Consider the following 16,879-nt stretch of genomic DNA (forward strand, 5'->3'; position numbering starts at 1 on the left):
TGCTGTGAGGGGGCCTCTGAGATATCTGAGGGGACATGAAGAGGGGACACTAAGGAGGGCACTGAGACATCTGAGGGGAGACGGAGAGGTGACATTATGAGAGGGCAGCTGTGGGGGGAGCCCTGACAGGAGCAAGGAGAGACCGAGGCGAGCGACTTGGGGAGCCACTCTGAGGGGGACTGAGGTGAGACTGAGAGGGGACACTGTAAGGGCGGCCCTGAGGCATCCGAGGGGCCGCTGTGAGGGACGAAGAGGGGACGCTGTGAGGGGGCAGTTCTGGGGTACTGCGTGAGGAGCCCCGACAGGATCCAAGCAGGACAGATCGAGGCAGGACCCTTTGGACAGGTTGAGGGGGCCACCGCCGCGCACAACGAGGGCGCGGTCTGGGGGGGCGGGGTCGCCACCGGAGACCCTTTACCCCCCCCATACCTCCCCTTCCATCCCCGATCCCCTCAGCGGAGCAACTGAGGACGGCGCCGGGCGCTTCCGCCGCCGCGCGCGCGCCTTTCCGGCGGGGGGGGCGGATGAGGGAAGGGACGAAGGGGGGGGGAAAGGCGGGGCCGCGCCCGCGAGCGCGCTGACGCAGCGCGCAGGCCCCGCCCCCGCCCCGCCCCCGAGGGCTCTGGAAAAGAGAAGAGAAAAAAAAACTTTTTTTTTTAATTGAGGAATCAACAGCCGCCATCTTGTCGCGGAGCCGGAGCGCGGCGCGGGCGGAGCGGGCCGGGCCGGGCCGGGCCGGGGGCAGCGGGGCCGCCCCGCCGCCGCACGGGGCAGCCGCGCCGAGCGCCGCCGACGCGCACAGCGGTGGGGGGGGGGGGGCGGCTCGAGCCGAGCAAGGGGCGCAGCCGCCCAGAGCCAACCGACCGCCGCCGCCGCCGCGACCGGGGGGAGCCGCCGCCGCCGCGGCCGCCGCCGCGCCGCGCTCATTGTTTTGGGGCGGTTTTTTTTGTGGGGGTGTCGGCGCGGTTTTTTCCGCTTTCTGACGATTTTTTTCTCCTTTTTTTTTTTTTTTTTTTAATTTTTGCCGCCCCCCCCCCTTCTCTTCTCGCCCCCCCCTCCTCCCTCCTCCCTCCCCTACCTCGGCCGCGGGCGGGCGGCGGGCGGGGGCCGGGGCGAAGCCGCCGCCGCGGAGGGGAGGGGACGGGGCGAGGCGAGGGGAGCGTGTGGGGGGGCGGAATGCGCCCCGAGTGACGGCCTGAGCCGCCATCCGGGCACCGCGGCGGGGGGAGCGCCCGGGAGGAGCGCGGCCGGCAGGGAGGGGGCGCTGGGCCCTTCGCTCCCCGCCCCGAGCCCTCCTCCCTGCGGCCTGCGGCGGCCCGGCATGGGGGAGCGGGGGCGGCCGGCCGGGCACTGAGCGGCGCTGTTGGGTTCCCGAGCGGCGGAGGAGCGGGGACAGCGAGCTCGGCCCCCCCCCCCGGGGCACCCCCCGACAACGATCACCGGCTCCGCCGCCTCGGCCACCATGGCGGAGAACTTACTCGACGGGCCGCCCAACCCCAAGCGAGCCAAGCTCAACTCGCCGGGCTTCTCCGCCAGCGATAGCACAGGTAAGGCCGCGGGGGTGGCTCGGGCGGGGCTCCACGGCGGTTCCCCCCCCCACACACACACTCGACCGCCCCGCCGGAGGGGGGGCTGGGGGGACCGCCCGCCCTGCCGCGGTTCCCGGCGGGGGTGGGTTGGGCCTCCTGCAGTCGAAGTTACCGGGCGGGACCCGTACGCCAAGTACCGTCCCGGCTATAAATAGCGGTTGGAAAAGGCGTTTTTTTGAGTCGGGTTTCCCCTTCTTTTCCTCCGTCGTCCTCGTTTTTAGCTCCCTAGTTCGGATGATGGAGGTGCGCAGGTGAGTGGGGTGCGCGTAGGGAAGGAGAAGGGCTGACCATCCTGCTTACTGTAGAATCGTGGAATGGGGTTTGGGTTGGAAGGGACATTAAAGCTCATCTCGTTCCGGCGCCCTGTCATGGGCAGGGACACCTTCCACAAGACCAGGTTGCTCCAAGCCTCGTCCAACCTGGTCTTGGACACTTCCAGGGATGGGGCAGCCACAGCTTCTCTGGGCAACCTGTGCCAGGGCCTCACCACCCTCACAGAGAAGAATTTCTTTCTGATATCTAATCTAAATCTAAGCTGAACGTGGCTTCATGGAAAGGTGGTCAAGGTTTTTATATACTCCTGAAAACCCACATCTTACCCACAGCTAACAGCCCTGTACAGGCTCTTCCACTGTGCCCCTACATGCAACACACTACGGAATAAAAACTCCCTAACAGCTTCTTAATCAAGGAATGGTTTGGGTTGGAAAGGACCTTAAAGACCATCTAATTCCACGCCCCAGTTAATACTTTTGCTTTTTTTTTTTCCTTGCCTCCCCACCTGTGACTCAGGTTTAAGGCTCTTGGCTCAAACAGTCCCGAGCGTTTTTCCTTTAAAACCCGAACGATTTGTAGATGATAATTGAAGTTGTGGGGTTGGTTGTGTGACGAAATGCCCGGCAGCCTGGCAGTCGGGCTGTGTGTAGTCTCTCTGGCGTGCCTTGTTCTTCAGTTGTGATGGGTTTGTAGATAATAAGGTGCATCAAAATGTTTCATTTCCAGCAAGCGCCTGCCTGTTGTAAATACACACGTGTGTGCACAAGAGCATGTGTGTGTGGACCGACATCTCCCGGTGTTCCCACTGTTTCAATCACTGAAACACTGGTTTCTGAGGAACATGAAGTGTGTTGGACTTGCATTTCTGCTTTCAGAGATTAATGAATCTCGTGAAAGGGACAGTGATAAGTTAATCGTGCTATGCCTGCTGTGTTTTCATACACTGAAAAAAATTACTATAATTGAGCTGATAAATCCTGTGGTTTTTTTCGGCTTGCTCAATCTGCGTTTGGCAATAGCTTTTAGGTGTCCTTTAGGGTTTTTTATGGTATCCTTTTCTTTTCAGCCTACAAATAAATGAAACAAGTGAGAAAGAAAGAGTATTGAGAGTAAGACTTGTAAGGTAATGTCTAGGTGAGGTCTTGTGATTGAACCGTGTTAATCCCTTTCGTGGAAGCAGTGGAATATACGGGAGGCTGATACACAAGTTGCTGTGAAACGCTACACAGTAACTCAGGTTAAATACAGTTTTTCTTTAAGGCTTCTGCTAGACATCTTAGGTAGCCAGTGAAAGGTGTTTGAAGAGGTGTCTTGGATTTTTTTTTTTTTCTTTCTTTTTTGAAGTTCACTTGGTCTGTTCTGGAATGCTTCAGTCTTAATTACGTCCTGTTCAGCAAGTTCTTGTGCATCTCGGTGAGCTCTGTGCAGTGCTGGATGTGTGAACTCCAGCATCTGCAGAAAGTTCTGCAGGGCTGAGGGGGCCTCTGGGCACTGGGATGGCAAACCCCAAGCTGTATTTTGGACAAGTGTGTCCATGGAGTTCTGTTGTCACCCTCGTGTTCCACAGGCAAAAATCTCTCTCTGCCGACAGCGTGGGTCATGTTTGTTCGCTCAGAGATTTTTTTTTTTTTTTTTAGGAAAAGCACTTCTAGGTTTGTTGCCAGCACTTAGTGCTGCTTGTTGAAGCATCTCTGGTGGTTTCTGTGCGTTGTATGATACACATAGTTTGAATAGTGACTGCTGTCAAAAACCTGCCCTGGACCTAAACCAGGCTGCTCCCTGGTGCCGAGGCTTAAATGAAAAAGTTCTGCTGCAGCCTGGAAAGGGGCTTTTGTGACCGGAGGAGCCTGGGGAGGTGGGTTTGAGCCTCGTTGCCTGGATGAGCAGCGAGTTGTGTGTGGGTGGACAGCACTGTAATTGCAGTGGTCACCCCGTGCCGGTGGGTGCTGCGGCTGCCGCGGCGGGGACGTGCTTTCACAGCCACCGCGGCGGGCCCGGCTGGGCCGTTCTGCTGCTGAGCAGTTCAGCTCCCAGCCTGCAAATGCCGGTACCCGAGGGTCTGGTGGCAGCCCTGAACGCTCGGCAGAAAGCAACTGCTCCTCCTTGTTTATATTTCTCTCGATGCTTTGATGCGGTGATGTTAAGCAACTCCTTTTGTCAGGGTAAGTTTTAGCTGCCTTTAATCTTTCTGATAAAAATAACTCCTCAGCTTACCAGGGCGAAGTTTGTGCCGTTGAAATTGGTCTGCTAACATTCTGAAAATACAACCTTTCCTGTTAAACCCAAGCAGCTGAATCTAATGTCTGATCTGGAGAAGGGAGCAGAGATGAAGGGTAACAGAAATGGGTGCTGTGACCATCGTTAAATTTCACGATAGTCCCATTTTGCAGTTGCCCCGCTGCTCTTTGTATGAATAAGAAAGGTTAAGACTGGTGTCTGTGCTGTATTGAACAAGCTGACTCCTGTGCTAAAATGTCCGTGGGAAAGATTTTTCCTTGTCTAGCCAAGTAGGAGTAGTGCTTTTGTCTAATTACTGCTTTATTAGATACACAGTCGTTTTCATACTTAAACATTTCTCTTCTCTGTGTCTGTTGTGAGACATTCTCATCCAGTATGGGGCAGAATAAACAAGGGACTCCTACGAAAAGTAGAAATACAGTAACTTTGCTTATGGCAGTGTGTTATTTTAACGTTGAGTGTCGTGATTATTTGGTACGTTGCTGGCATTGGTCCTCCAGCAGAATATACAGAGAGCCCACGTTGTTCTTGAGCTGGTCTAGGGCTGAATGCTGCACACCACACGTTGGGAAAAATACAACTGTGTGGAGCAGCAGCAAAGCTGGAGGTGTTCAGTGCTCCTGGACCATGGTCCCTTCTACAGGTGGCTCGGTGGGGTCTGGGTTGCACTGAAGTCCTGCCTCTGTCTGCATTCGTCCCGTTCCCTGCAGCTTGTGCTGCTGTGGAGCTGCGCCAGTTCCAGAAACGACACCGCGTAATCTGGGCCAGGGCAGAGGGTGTCCCTGACGGTGGCAGGACTTAACGAATTCCTAAAGTAGGTGAAGTTGGGAAGAAGGTGAGATGAGCGGCTTCGGAAACCCCTTAGAGCTGGATTTTCACCTCAGAATTTCTTGGGGGGGGGGGGGGCGGTTGTTGATTTTTTTTTTCCCCAGCTGAAGCGGCAGAGCTGCGGCTGCAGAGTCCGCGGGCTGACACCCCCGGTAACTCACCTTCTCCTCACAGCCTCGTGCTGGCATCCAGGACCCGGATTTCGTGCCGGGGAAGGCTGGCCCTGCCGCACGTGCCTTCCTACGTGCCGTGATAAGCAGATCTCTGGCTGACTCCCAGCCAGCTGCAGAACTTCGCAGAAGGGAGTTCGTGTCGATGCGCAGCCTGATTTGATCCTGCTCCCCTGCCAAAAACCAGAGAGGTGTATTGCAGTCGATTTAGGTTTTAGTTCTAAAAGAGGTGGACAAAACCAAAGTAGCTTAAGGAGAGCCAGCAAGGTTTTGTAAGCTTGTGTTCGTGTTCTTAGCTGGGACTTCAGGTGGAGTGATGTCTCAGTGATCTAAAACCAGATTTTGTTTGGGCACGTGGAAGCATTAGTATGGATGTTTTAAAGGGTTCATTGCTGCGTGGCTGAAAAGCTCCATGCAAGCCTGTGTAATCGGTCTGCTCTTGTTCTGTAGGATATGTGCAAACCTTCAGTGTCATTTGTGTGCTGTGGCAGTAAGAACTGCAGTTACACACGTGCTTCCTCCATCTCTCCCTGGAACAAGGAAAAGGGTAATTCCATTAAATGACCAGACTTGGATTTATAAGCAGACAATCTGGGGAAGAAATGCATCTTCTGAAAAGCTGCAGGTGAAGGAGTGTGTGCAGTTGTAATTATTCCACCGGAAAGTCCTCTATTTTGTGGAACTTGCACCATAAGTATCTGGGGTGGGAGGTGGGATATTTTATGGCTATATTGTTTCTTAAAGGGTATTTCATGGCTATATTGTTTCATAAGACCTAGTATTTAGGTGTAACAATGTGGGTGGTGGATGGGAAAGGAGGATGCCAAGCAAGAATGTTTACTTTGAGCTGTGAGATTTGATACAAGCTGATTATTTTCTTTTCCACCCGAAGTGACTGACCCTCATAACTTGTTGCCAGCAGTTGTGATCTGGAACAGGAGATTTGTAAGATTAGAAATGGGCTCATTTAGAGAGTCTAGTGCAGCTAATTCTTACCAATTCCTAGAGCATTGCTGATAGCAGGATATTGTGTACTTTCTTAGTGTTTGGAGACTTTTATAGATTTTTTTTCCCAGGGAGTTTGATGCTCACATCTGTGTGTGTGGGATGAAAAGTTGAGCAGGTGATCTACCACTCTGATCATGTGTGGCAGTCCACAATCTTTTTTTTTTGGAAGTCATATTTTGAGTGATAATTGCACATGTACTGGGGAGTTTATCAAACTGATTCCTTCCCTCTTATGACTTAAAATTAACTCAGTAAATGCTGTCTTGTGCAGTGGCTTCGAGCTCCTGGAGAAGCCCTGCCAGCAGCAGGCAGGAATAGAGGCTGTGCTCGGGGGTCAGTCTTTGCTGTACTCCAGAGATCTCTTGGTAGCTTGTGAATGATTTCCAGTTTTCTGCTGCAGATGATTCACTTTCTGTTCTGGCTGGACGTTCCTTGGCATCGTGATCCAGTGCCATTAATTATTTCTACAGCAACGTGCAGTGTTTTGTTATTATACCTGCAGCTTCACATTAAAAAAAAATCCCCATGTTCTTAGTGTTTACCTTTATTAGATATTTTACTCTCTGTTGTTACGTGCTAATAGAAAAGAACATGAACAAAACCCCTCACTCTGTTAGCAAAATACTGCAAGTCAATGTGAAATCAGGGTGGAGGGGGTAGTTGAAAAACACAATTTGAAAAATTCTAGGGTTTGTTCTTATACAGTGGAAAAGCATGTGGGTTAGCTTAGAAATCTGACACTTCCACCCTAATTTGGTTTACACTTTAAAGAATTTTTGCTTTGTAAATCTTCCTTTTAACATATGTTACGTTTTCCATCTGTCTTCTCAGATGTCTGAGATACAGAGAGAACCTAAATCGTTTATTTAGAAACTCTTTTAATAGAGATGCCTCAAGAAACACTGTTAGGTATTGTGCACAATCAAAGTGTGAATGAAAAGAAAACTGAAAATTCTATTAGCACTGATAATTATAGCTCGGAATCTAAACCCCTTAACATATACTCTTCAAAAGCTTCATTTTTCCTTTCCTCCTTTCTTATTCACCACCATTGAGAAATAAGGATCTTATTTGTGACGCTGGATAAATACAGTATCCTTGGTTTGCAAAAACTTCATTTATATATCTGTAGGTCTGTAAAATAATCTCCTTCCCTGCCAATCACAGTTAATGCTGCGGGAGCTGCCTCGGTTAGACAGTGCTGTCCAGAGGAGTTGTTCTCCCTGGGTGATCCCCCTCCCAGTCCCACAGACAGACATGTCCCTGCTGCAGTTGGATGTGGCTGAGCCAGGCATCGGAGCTGGATCCTTTTGGTTGCAGGGTGAGAAGCAAAATGGAATATTAGATTCCAACCCCTGTCCTTGTGTGCGTCACCCGAAGAACTGCTCCTGCTCTGCCCAGCTTTGCCACCACGGGTACTGGGCTGGCTGATTTAGTGGGTGTTGGTGATGACATCACTTCTGTGTAGTATCATCTCACAGAGAAAAGAACTGGGGAAATTACCAAGAGGCTTGAATTCAGTAAGTGATGAGTGTAAGTCTGGTTTGGAGGAGCTGTGAAGTTTTTTTTCCTAAGGTTCATAAACTCCCTAAAGGAAAGTCTTAATGAGAATGATTCAAAACAGCCTCATCTCACTGAAATCAGTGCTTTAAAGTGAAATACATTTGTGAGGGAATTGGGGTTTTTTGGATTGTCAGTTGCGGTTGGAAGGTTTTTTAGACAGAAATATGCAAAAATCATTAGTTTTAAGCACACATCTGCTGTTGCTTCCTTATGTGTATTTGGTTTGTTTTGGTATGTATGTTCTTGCACAGCTGAATTTGAGTTGCCAAGCAAAAGACACTTCACTTAAGTTTGGTATCAAAAGTAGGGAGGGAAAAGTGGCATTAAAAAGAACAGAAACACAGTTTTTGCAGCTATTGTGCATCATAAAGGAGACCCCAAACTTGCCTGTTTCCTGGTAGTCTTGCTTAGCCTTTTTGTTTGTTTGTTTGTTTTAATAATGTTACTTCAAGTACGTATTTATCTGGTTTAGTTTTCACAGAATAAGCCTGTTCTGTGGTTCTGTTGGAGAAGGTGCATTAAGGTGGGAACTTTAGGAGGAGGACTCATGTAGCTGAAGGGAATATTGGGAGCTGCCTGAGCCAGAACCGAGCTTGAGTTCTCATCACTGTCAGTCATTGTGGGGAGGATGGGGACTGAACACTTCCAAGTCTGAACCACCTTTGTTGACAATATATTTACTAAGAAGTCTGTGGCCAGGGAATGTCACAGTTAAAGTTTGCTTGTCAGGGTAATTCATGTCCTTGCACGTTATCTGCTGATTCCTTTTCCAGCTGGGCAGGGAGGGTGGCACAGCGAGGGCAGCAGTGGCTCTGTCAGCTCGAGGCATTTGTGTGCAGACACTGGTTTGGTGCAGACCCTGCATTTCACGCTGCCTGAAGCAAGTGCCAGCTGTTAATTACCAGATTCTCAGATGAGTCCTCTTTAAAGGGTCATCCCCAACTTAAAGGTTCTGTCAACTATAAAATTAGGGCAACAGACCAGATGTGTGTGTTTGTGATAGGATGAGAAGGCAATCCTGCTGCTGTTAACGTGCTCCAAGAACCTTAAAATATTTAATCTTCTTCAGGATGGTCTTGTGAATGGGAAGCTGATGTTCCCAGTGTGGTGTCTCCCAGTCCATAGGCAGATTGTTTACCTCCTTTTCCTTCTGTCCAGGTTTCTCTTCCTGTGGCACAGAAATGTCCTGGAGTGTTTTGGTCAGTGACAGTGCTTGCCCCATTGCCACCTGCACTGTTACACCGTGTCTGTGGTGGATGCTGCTGGGTGGCATTTAAAGTTACAAGAGCAAACACAGCAACAGTGTCAAAATAGTGAAGGCACCTCAGGAAGAGAGGAAGCAAGGGTTTGGAGAGGCTCTGTAGGACTTGAGAAGGGTAAAGTCAAACCACTGTTTGCCATCCAATGATTTCAAGAACAGAGGAGAGCGAATGCTCTTGTTGGGCTGCTTCTGCTACATATTTTGGGGGTTATTTTGGTTTTATCCCCCTCTGGTCTCAAGAGACTGGCTTCTTATCTGATTATTTTTCCTGTTTTTTTCTTTATATAAACTTCAGTGCCAGGTGCATTTAATGTGCCCTTTTGTACTACTTTGTAATTGATAGGGAAACAGTCAAGCAATCCAATTTTTATGGAAGGGTAGATCTGAAAACAGGGATAATTCCTGAAAGAAGCCAGTATCTTAGGTTTTTCTAGGCTTTTAACACAGACTGTGTTTTCATTATGAGCACAACAAAAGAGAGATGGTGGAGACAGTTTGGATGAGTACAGCAGAGGTTATGACATGACACACAAAGCGCAAGTGGAAAGAGGCTGGGAACTAAACCTGGTGTAACCAAGGAAGGATCTCTGTTTATAACATTTTCATGGAGGTGAGAAAGAAGCCAGGGACAGAACAAATGACCTTTCCTGTATCAGGTGGTGCTTGTAATCACACACATTAGCCATGGTATAAAGGTTATAGATACCTGCATTTTCCCCATCCTGACTCATGTGTCTGGTGTTGGGGCTGGTGTCAGGACCATTTTTAAAATAAGTCAGTCATACTGGTAGTATTGCAGTAGAGATTAGAAGAGAAGGGATGCTTTTTCATTAGTTTTGAGATTTGTTTGCTCTGTCTAATGAGCTTCACTTTTGAAAAGTCACTTAGTTGCTGAAGTCTTACAAAAATGAACTGGGGGAGATTTTTAGAAGTGTGAAGCTGCTTTAACTTCAGATTAACAAGATTCTAAGGTGATAGTGTCCCTTTGGCTTATTGGGATGCACAAAATGGAGCTAATTTAATTGATTTTAGGAACTTTGCTGTTTAGTTACATGTCTGTACCCTGAATGGGATTCATCTTATGAAGGAGAGTCACGCTGTGCCAGAAAACAAGTTGCAAAGGAAGTGTGGTTGAATGAATGTTTCCTTCACAATCCCCCCATCCCTAAAATCCCAGCCACAGGAAAGCAGAAGGCACATGTTACACCAGTTTTCAAGAAGAGCTAGAAGGACAATACAGGCAACTGCAGACTGGTCAGCTCCTTCCATCACTGGGAAGGTCATGAAGGAGCTGCAGTCAGTTTAGTGAAGGACTAACAAGGAGGTTGAGGGCTGGAGCAAGTGCCTTCTGATAGGAGCCTGAGGGGCTGGGCTGCAGACAGACCTCCTGACAACCTTTCCAACCCCAGTGCCTGTGGGTCTGTGAGCGAGAGAGTGCTGTGATAATGATTCCAATGAGTTTCCTAGAGGCAAGTACCAAGAATTCCAAAAGGTCAGGCTCATTTCCACATATCGACATCCTTGAATTTTGACCAGTCCACTGACTTAGGAATGAGCAAACCAGACCATATTCCTTTCTCATCCCAAATGCAAGTAGTTCAATCAATCAGGCAGGAAGAAATTAAGAAGTTAAATATTCAGATCTCTTATTATGCAAGCCATCAGTTGTTGGGACTCACCCAGCTCCCTGCTGCTGGATCTCTCATTCCCCCTTACCACCCTCCACCCAGCTGGGTGTCCTTGACCCAGCCAGGTCCCTCATCACCATCATTTTCAACCAGGTTGTTAAACATCTTGTTTTGAAGAAGTGTTGCTGCTCTGCTGACAGTCAAGGTCAGATGCATCACAATCTTTCTGTGTCTTGTTAGGTAAAGACACTAATGTAAAGTTTCCGTACTGGAAATTTTATATTTTCCATGAACTCGTTGTTTAATTGCTCTAAAACATTAAATGCTGTAATTTTCTTTTATGAAACAATAAATTACAGAATCCTCAGACCTTGAAAGGAGGTTGGAATGGAGGTGGTAATTGCTGACTGCACCAAACAGTGTGGCTATTGAGGGGAGCTACCTGACAGCGAATTTTAGGGAATGGCTGGAGCTCTGAACTGTTGAGGCTTTGTCTGCTGGGGTCTGGCGTGATTGAAAGAGGCCTTACAAAACAAAATTGGGCTCACTGAAATGTAACAGCTATGTTGGCATGAAAGAAAGGCACGGTGAAAATACTGCCTGTGTGCTGGACTGCAGTGTGACTCCAGTGCCTGCTCCGTGCACGGGCAGTCAGGTTGTGACAGGAAAACTCCCAGTCACCTTTCAAGCAGAGATTGTGCAGCAAAAAACGAAACTGAATTTGGTAGTTCTCTTCCTGCTCGCTGTGTGAGATAATAAGTCACATAATGAAACACCTTAGGATGTTTGTCACCTCTCTAGGGTCAGCTAAAGGGGAAAAAATGGTGACATTGAAACAATTTAATTGACTGAATATGTATATTAAGAAAGTCTCCCAATAACAGTCAAAAGCAGTCACACAGATGAGAATGTTCTGCCTTGAGGATGCCACACAGTTTGGACTTTTTTTTCTTCTGAAAAGACTTAGAAGGAAACAGAACATCTTTTTTTATTCTGGTTTCTGAAAGTGTTGTCCAGGAAGGCAGAAAACTGTGACATTTAAGCTCATAAAACTGAAATTAGGAGAGAAAGTGTCTCAAGTGTGGTTATCTTCCATGTGTGAAAATAGCTGCTCAAGGAAGGCAGGATGCTCAAATTGGAGAAGGAGCCTTTTGGAAGGAGTGGGGGGGTGGTAGTTGCCTAGTGCTTTTCCATGCCTTCCAAAAAACATGTCATCTCTGTTTTTTGGTGAGGATGCTTGGTTTTATGTAACAGAGGTAATGAAAGGCACGAGGTTTAGGATCAGAAGTACTGTGTTAGGAGACAAGACGCTGTGAGGTGATTCTGCACAGCCTTAGTCAGCTCTGCTGCGTCCTGAGCACTGAATTAGAGGTATGTGCCTTATGAGTTCAGGGAATCTGTTCTCCTTTAAAATCCAGATCACTTTTCCCACTCTGATGTGTGCTCGGAGAGCAGCAGTTGGGAGGGATGGAGCAGCTCCAGAGCTCGGTGGTTGCAGTGGGACCCCTCAGCAGAGGAGTTTCCTGGGCACTGCTTCAGGTAACTGGATGGAAGGCAAAGGCATCCCTCGATTTTTAGGCTCTTGGTAGCTGCTTTTGACTTTGAGAAATAGTTGAAGCATTGACAATGGGATCAATTATGTTCTTCTTGTGAGGATGGAGGGACTGCAGTTGCTTTTCGTTTTTCTGTCAGTAGAAATAGGCCGTGTTCTTATTATGGCAGATTTTTATATGTGTGTAAATATATTTATTCTTTTTATAACTGCCTAGACAATCTCTTATCTTTATGGATTTGTTGCAGACATGCTCAGGCAGATTTTTTGTTTTCTGTTGTATTTTATAACTGTTGTAAAATGTGCCTCGTGTTGGGTTTTTTAATGTACATGACTGATTAAATATAAAAGATGATGATTAATCATTGTGTGAACATTTGAATTCTCGGTGAATTTTTACACAACCACTGTGCTAAGTTGTTTACCTGCATTTTATTTTCCTGCTGGCAGAGCTGTATGTTTTCCATGCCTAACCTTAATGTACAGCCTTCTTACAGGAGCTTAGGAGCGGTGGGTTATTTCAGGTTTTAAGAGGCTGTGTTCCCAAATGCTTTCTTCACTCTTTTTGTAAACTGCAAAAACATTTCCAGTCCTTGGCTCTGGCAAGACTGAGTCCAGCCAGCCAAGCTGGAGCATTTATGCTCCAGCATCCCATTTGGAAATACAGCTGGAAAATACTACCCTTTAAGTAACAGCAGCATCTTCCCCCTCTACATTTTGTCACCCCTCTACCCCTGTCCCAGCACGCACACACATCTCTTGTTGATGAAATACTAACAATTTTGGTGCAGAAGCTTGGAAAAACACCTTTTTGTGGGATTTAGGGAAGTTATCTGAAGGAGTGCTATAACACCTGAACTTACAGCGGGGTGGGATGACGAGAGCAGTTTAACAAAGGCAGAGCCTCAGCCGTGGCCTTGTGTCCCACCCTCGGTGACACACGGGCAGATGGCTGTGGTGGAGCTCCAGCTCCAGCTGCAGTGGCAGAGCCTCCTGGCATTCCAGGATGGCAGAGCCTCTCAGTACTCCAGGATGGCAGAGCCTCTCAGTACTCCAGGCTGGCAGAGCCTCTCAGCATTCCAGGCTGGCAGAGCCTCCCGACGTTCCAGGCTGTGCCGCAGGGCCCCGGCACCCACCCGGGACTCACCTGTGGACAAAGTGGGCTGGGCCCCAAACAGCCCATGGGTTTTTCATCAGGAAGGGTGAGGGATGGTTAAAAACAGGGAAATCTTGGAAGAAGGAAAGTAGAAGCCAAATGTGTAGGGAGAGACAAACTGCAGCACAGTCAGTGTGCAGTGGTGGTGTGGGAGAGAGGAGGGCTGAAGCAATCACAGGCTGGAAGGGAGTTGAAGGTACAGCAGGAGTTTCTGTAGAAGGCAAGCTGAAAAAGTGAACTAAACACCTGAAAGGAAAGGCAGCAAGTAAGAGAAATTAAAAATACCTTAATGAACCTTGCTGACAAAAATATTACCTCGTTACTTGCCAGCTTGGAAGGGAGCAGGGGGGCTGTTCTGAGCCAGGGGTGTGTCTTGTCACAGCCAACTTGGTGCAGTCCTGGAGGGATTACTGACTTCAGTAGGTGCTGATGGCAAGGTGTGGGCCCCCGAAGGATGGGCTGCTGTGAGCCTTCAGAATAGGCAGAGTTTAACATTTTTGCTGTGACTGTTGATGTAACTCAGTGGTCATTGTAAATCTGAACATTTTTGCTCATTTTCCTTCAATTAGGTGTAATTGGAAATTCACATGCTGATGAAATGTGTGGGATTTAAGTGTACTGAGATTTGTTGTTTTGCATCCCTGCTTTGTGATACAGGTTATGTGTTGTCTGGGGTTTGTTGTTTCTTTTCCATGTACCATCTTATGTCATTTTTGCAACCTGGGTCTTCTTGTGGTTGAAGAGTGAGTTAAACTTTAAAACAATAAAGCTTTTTGGATGCCCTTCTTTAGTAAAGATCTTTTCTTTGCTCTAACCTGGAAAAAATGTGGTTTGTCTCTTACTCACTGTGAGGGACAGGAGTTTGTCAGGGCTGGTTTGGGGGGCAAAACAGAAGTTTCACATATTTATGTTACAGTGGGAAGTGGTTGTTTTAGATCACATCCCTGGACTGGAAAAATCTTCTGAGATGAGCTGTATGTCTGAACAGCTGCTCTGGTGAACTGTGGCTGGTCTGTGTAGATGTTTATTAGTATTGCTTGTGCTTGTCTTTATGTCTTCAAATATATAATTTTTTTATTTTTATATGGAAGTACCTATATACAGTGAAGTAACTTTCTATTTTTTAGTTACGTGCCAAAATAACCTTGTTGCACAGGTGCAGCTTATGATGTGCAAAAAAATATTTTAGTGAACCTGAGTTGCTCCTTAAAGGAGTAAAAAAAAAAAAAAAAGCCCCACCACTTTTTTATTAGTCTGGGTGCTCCAGCCAGGCAGAGCTGTTCCTTCAAGTGGCTCAATGAAGATTTGATTGATTTATTTTGCTCATCTGGAGAGTGTGTGGATTACCTCTGTCAATACTGGGCATGATAAATGAAGGCTGGGCACTTACAGAGCAATTTGAATTATTTGAGCCATTCAGGAATCAAGCAGTGCCTTGATTCAAGAGGCATTACAAGGAGGAAATGCTGAGTGCATTTTGGGATCCTCTGGAGTAGTGGATCAGGGTAGAAATCAATGAGCAGGAAGTGATCTGAAGCGTGAGGCCGGGATCAAACTGCTGAAGGAGTGGTGGTTGTGTTTTGGCGAAGCTTTGAAGCCGAGCTGGAAGATGTTCTTTGGCCATGTGCACACATGAAGGGCAGGGTTGAGGGAGGATTGCTGGGTGAAATTCAGTGGCTTGGGATTACAGAGGAGGTCAGAAGAGGTGATGTAATGGCTCTTTTGGGAGAGTAAATCAATAGGAAAAAAACCTCTTGTTTCCGCTGTCGTCTTTTAGCCAAAACAAGGGGAATTAGGAGTTAAGATTAGATCGTTGTATTCTTACCACCTTAGTTTTCTTAAGCTTTGTTTTGTCAAGTCTTGCCAAAAAACCTGCTTGTTGGCCAGTGCTCTTTCTTCCCTGTGTGGTTGTGTGTGCACAGTGTGTACCAACAACTGCTCTGAAAGGCTCTGGAGTTCGTGTCCCAGGGACCCTCACTCGCTTCCCGGCAACTTGGGTCGTGGGTGAAGACGTACCTGAATGCCTGTTGTTGTTAGCACTGGTACAAAGTAGTGAAGATAAGTATTTTAGCTACTTGTTTGTCATGTTTTCTCACTCATGTTTCTGTTTTAACTTGTAGATTTTGGATCTTTGTTTGACTTGGAAAATGATCTTCCTGATGAGCTGATCCCCAATGGCGAGTTGGGCCTTTTAAACAGCAGTGGGAACCTCGTTCCAGATGCGGCTTCCAAACACAAACAACTTTCTGAACTCCTGAGGGGAAGCAGCGGCTCTTCCTTAACCCCAGGAATTGGCAATGTGAACTCCAGCAGCCCCGTGCAGCAGGGAGTTGGTGGGCAAGTCCAGGGGCAGCCGAACAGCGCGAACATCGGGAATCTGGGTGCGATGGGTAAGAGCCCTCTGAACCCGGGAGACTCGTCTGCTCCGGGCCTGGCCAAGCAGGCAGCCAGCACCTCTGGACCTACCACCCCTGCCTCCCAAACCCTGAACTCTCAAGCACAAAAACAAGTGGGGATGGTGACGAGCAGCCCTGCAACATCACAGACTGGACCTGGGATATGTATGAATACTAATTTCAGTCAGACACACCAGAGCCTTCTCAACAGTAATTCTGGTCACACTTTAATGAATCAGCCTCAACAAGGACAAGGGCAGGTAATGAATGGATCTCTTGGGGCAGCTGGAAGAGGAAGGGGAGCAGGAATGCAATATTCTGCCCCTGCCATGCAGGGGAATGCAGGCAGTGTGCTGGCAGAGACTTTAACCCAAGTATCTCCACAGATGGCTGGGCACACCGGGCTGAACGCAGCACAGACAGGAGCAATGACTAAAGTATGTACATGTCATTTCATATATTCTATTTACTGCACTTGTTTTTTCTCCATACAGGTGTTTAGGAAACGTAGTAGATCCTTTTCTGGAACAGAACTAAAGGATGTGCTTTTTTGAGCCTGTAGCTATCCGTTTCAGTCACCAGTGATAGGGTGAAAGCAAGATAATTGAAGGAGTACTACTCATGTAATCAGAAATGAAAGCACTCATTGAAAAAGGCATCCTTGGAGTTAAAAGTTGGAGAGTATCTTAGCAGGGTGAATTAGAAAAGAGTAGTGTAATCCTGCAGAAAAGGAGCAGCAGATGATTTCTGGTGTGCAGGATCTCAATTTAGCTGCCAGACAACAGCATCTTCTAAAGCAGTGTGAGCATTGTGAGAAACACTTGTGGATTGAAGGGAGAGGTGTAGCAATTGCTCCTCTTGTCAAGGACCACTGTCAGCAGCTGTGCAGCAAATGTTTTTTAAATATGGAGGAACTGATCTGGAAACATCAAATTTCAGGATTGCCAAGCTAATGCAAACTTGGGAAGGGCAGAAGTCTAATTCAGTGGCCATTGCTTAGAGCAGTGTTTTGACTGCTGTTCCTCCTGCCTTGTGTCTTATCTCATGTCTGGGTTGCTTTGGTACAGTTCCTTCTTGAAATGCTGATGGCAAACCCACCACATTCTGATATGTAGAAAAATATAAAAAATTTATCTCTGATCTTTTATCTTTTCCTGCATCACTAGTTGTTATTACTGGAAATTATTAACATGTTAATGTTAATTCATGGAAAA

At 47.6% G+C, this 16,879-nt stretch overlaps 1 protein-coding gene across 7 annotated transcripts in view; it reads left to right on the forward strand.

Moving 5' to 3' along the window:
* The first annotated feature begins 1,129 nt into the window (after positions 1 to 1,129).
* Positions 1,130 to 16,879, forward strand: part of CREBBP (CREB binding protein) — a 94,989-nt gene continuing 79,239 nt past the window's right edge. For 4 of the 7 annotated variants that reach the window (XM_032703891.1, XM_032703892.1, XM_032703894.1 and 1 more), the window contains exons 1-2: positions 1,130 to 1,547; positions 15,390 to 16,102. In XM_032703891.1, the coding sequence (XP_032559782.1) occupies positions 1,463 to 1,547; positions 15,390 to 16,102 (798 nt within the window). In that variant the 5' untranslated portion in view covers positions 1,130 to 1,462. The remainder of the gene's footprint in view (positions 1,548 to 15,389; positions 16,103 to 16,879) is intronic. The other 3 variants (XM_032703898.1, XM_032703895.1, XM_032703897.1) reach the window with 2 other exon arrangements.

This window comes from Chiroxiphia lanceolata, chromosome 16, assembly GCF_009829145.1.
Source record: "Chiroxiphia lanceolata isolate bChiLan1 chromosome 16, bChiLan1.pri, whole genome shotgun sequence".
NCBI lineage: Eukaryota > Metazoa > Chordata > Aves > Passeriformes > Pipridae > Chiroxiphia > Chiroxiphia lanceolata.